The 773-nt window shown below is 71.8% G+C and overlaps 1 protein-coding gene across 1 annotated transcript in view; it reads left to right on the top strand.

Annotated features, from left to right (window-relative positions):
- The window catches only part of LOC542976 (DNA mismatch repair protein MSH3), a 7,115-nt gene that overhangs the window by 604 nt on the left and 5,738 nt on the right, over window positions 1-773 (top strand). The window contains exon 2 of the mRNA XM_044462510.1: window positions 6-744. Within this exon, the coding sequence (XP_044318445.1) occupies window positions 6-744 (739 nt within the window). The remainder of the gene's footprint in view (window positions 1-5; window positions 745-773) is intronic.

A 773-nucleotide genomic window follows, 5' to 3' on the forward strand; every position in this document is an offset into this window, starting at 1 on the left:
AAAAGGCCCCGACCCTCCCCCTCCCTCGTCTCCACCATCCCCCCTCGCGAGGCCGCCGTCCGACGCGCGCTCCTCGAGCCGTCGCCCCCCGGCTCGAACCCTAGCGGCGGCGGCGGCGGCGGCAGAGGCTACACCCCGCTGGAGCAGCAGGTCGTGGACCTCAAGGCCCGCCATCCGGACGTCCTCCTCATGGTCGAGGTGGGCTACCGCTTCCGCTTCTTCGGCGAGGACGCCGCCGTCGCCGCCTCCGTCCTCGGCATCGTCGCCCACCCCGACCGCAGCTTCCTCACCGCCAGCGTCCCCACGTTCCGCCTGGGGTTCCACGTCCGCCGCCTCGTCGACGCGGGCCACAAGGTCGGCGTCGTCCGCCAGACCGAGACCGCGGCGATCAAGGCGGCGGCGGCCGCGCGCGGCGGGGGCGGCGCGGCCCCTTTCGCGCGCGAGCTGTCGGCGGTGTACACGCGCGCCACCATCGAGGCCGGGGCTGGGGAACTGGAGGGCGGCGGCGCGCCGGAAGAGGGGAGCAGGTACCTCGTGTGCGTGGTGGACAAGGAGGTGGATGCCGTGGGGAGGGAGGGGTTCGAGGTGAAGGTTGGGGTGGTGGCCATCGAGGTGTCCACAGGCGAGGTCGTGCACGGGGAGTTCATGGACGGCGCAGCCAGGAGCGGGCTTGAGGCCGTGCTGCTTGGCCTGGCGCCCGTTGAGGTCATACTCGGCACCCCTCTCTCGTTCCCTACTGAAAAGGTAAGTGGTGCTCCATCTGCCGAAACTTA

Source organism: Triticum aestivum, chromosome 2B (assembly GCF_018294505.1).
Source record: "Triticum aestivum cultivar Chinese Spring chromosome 2B, IWGSC CS RefSeq v2.1, whole genome shotgun sequence".
NCBI lineage: Eukaryota > Viridiplantae > Streptophyta > Magnoliopsida > Poales > Poaceae > Triticum > Triticum aestivum.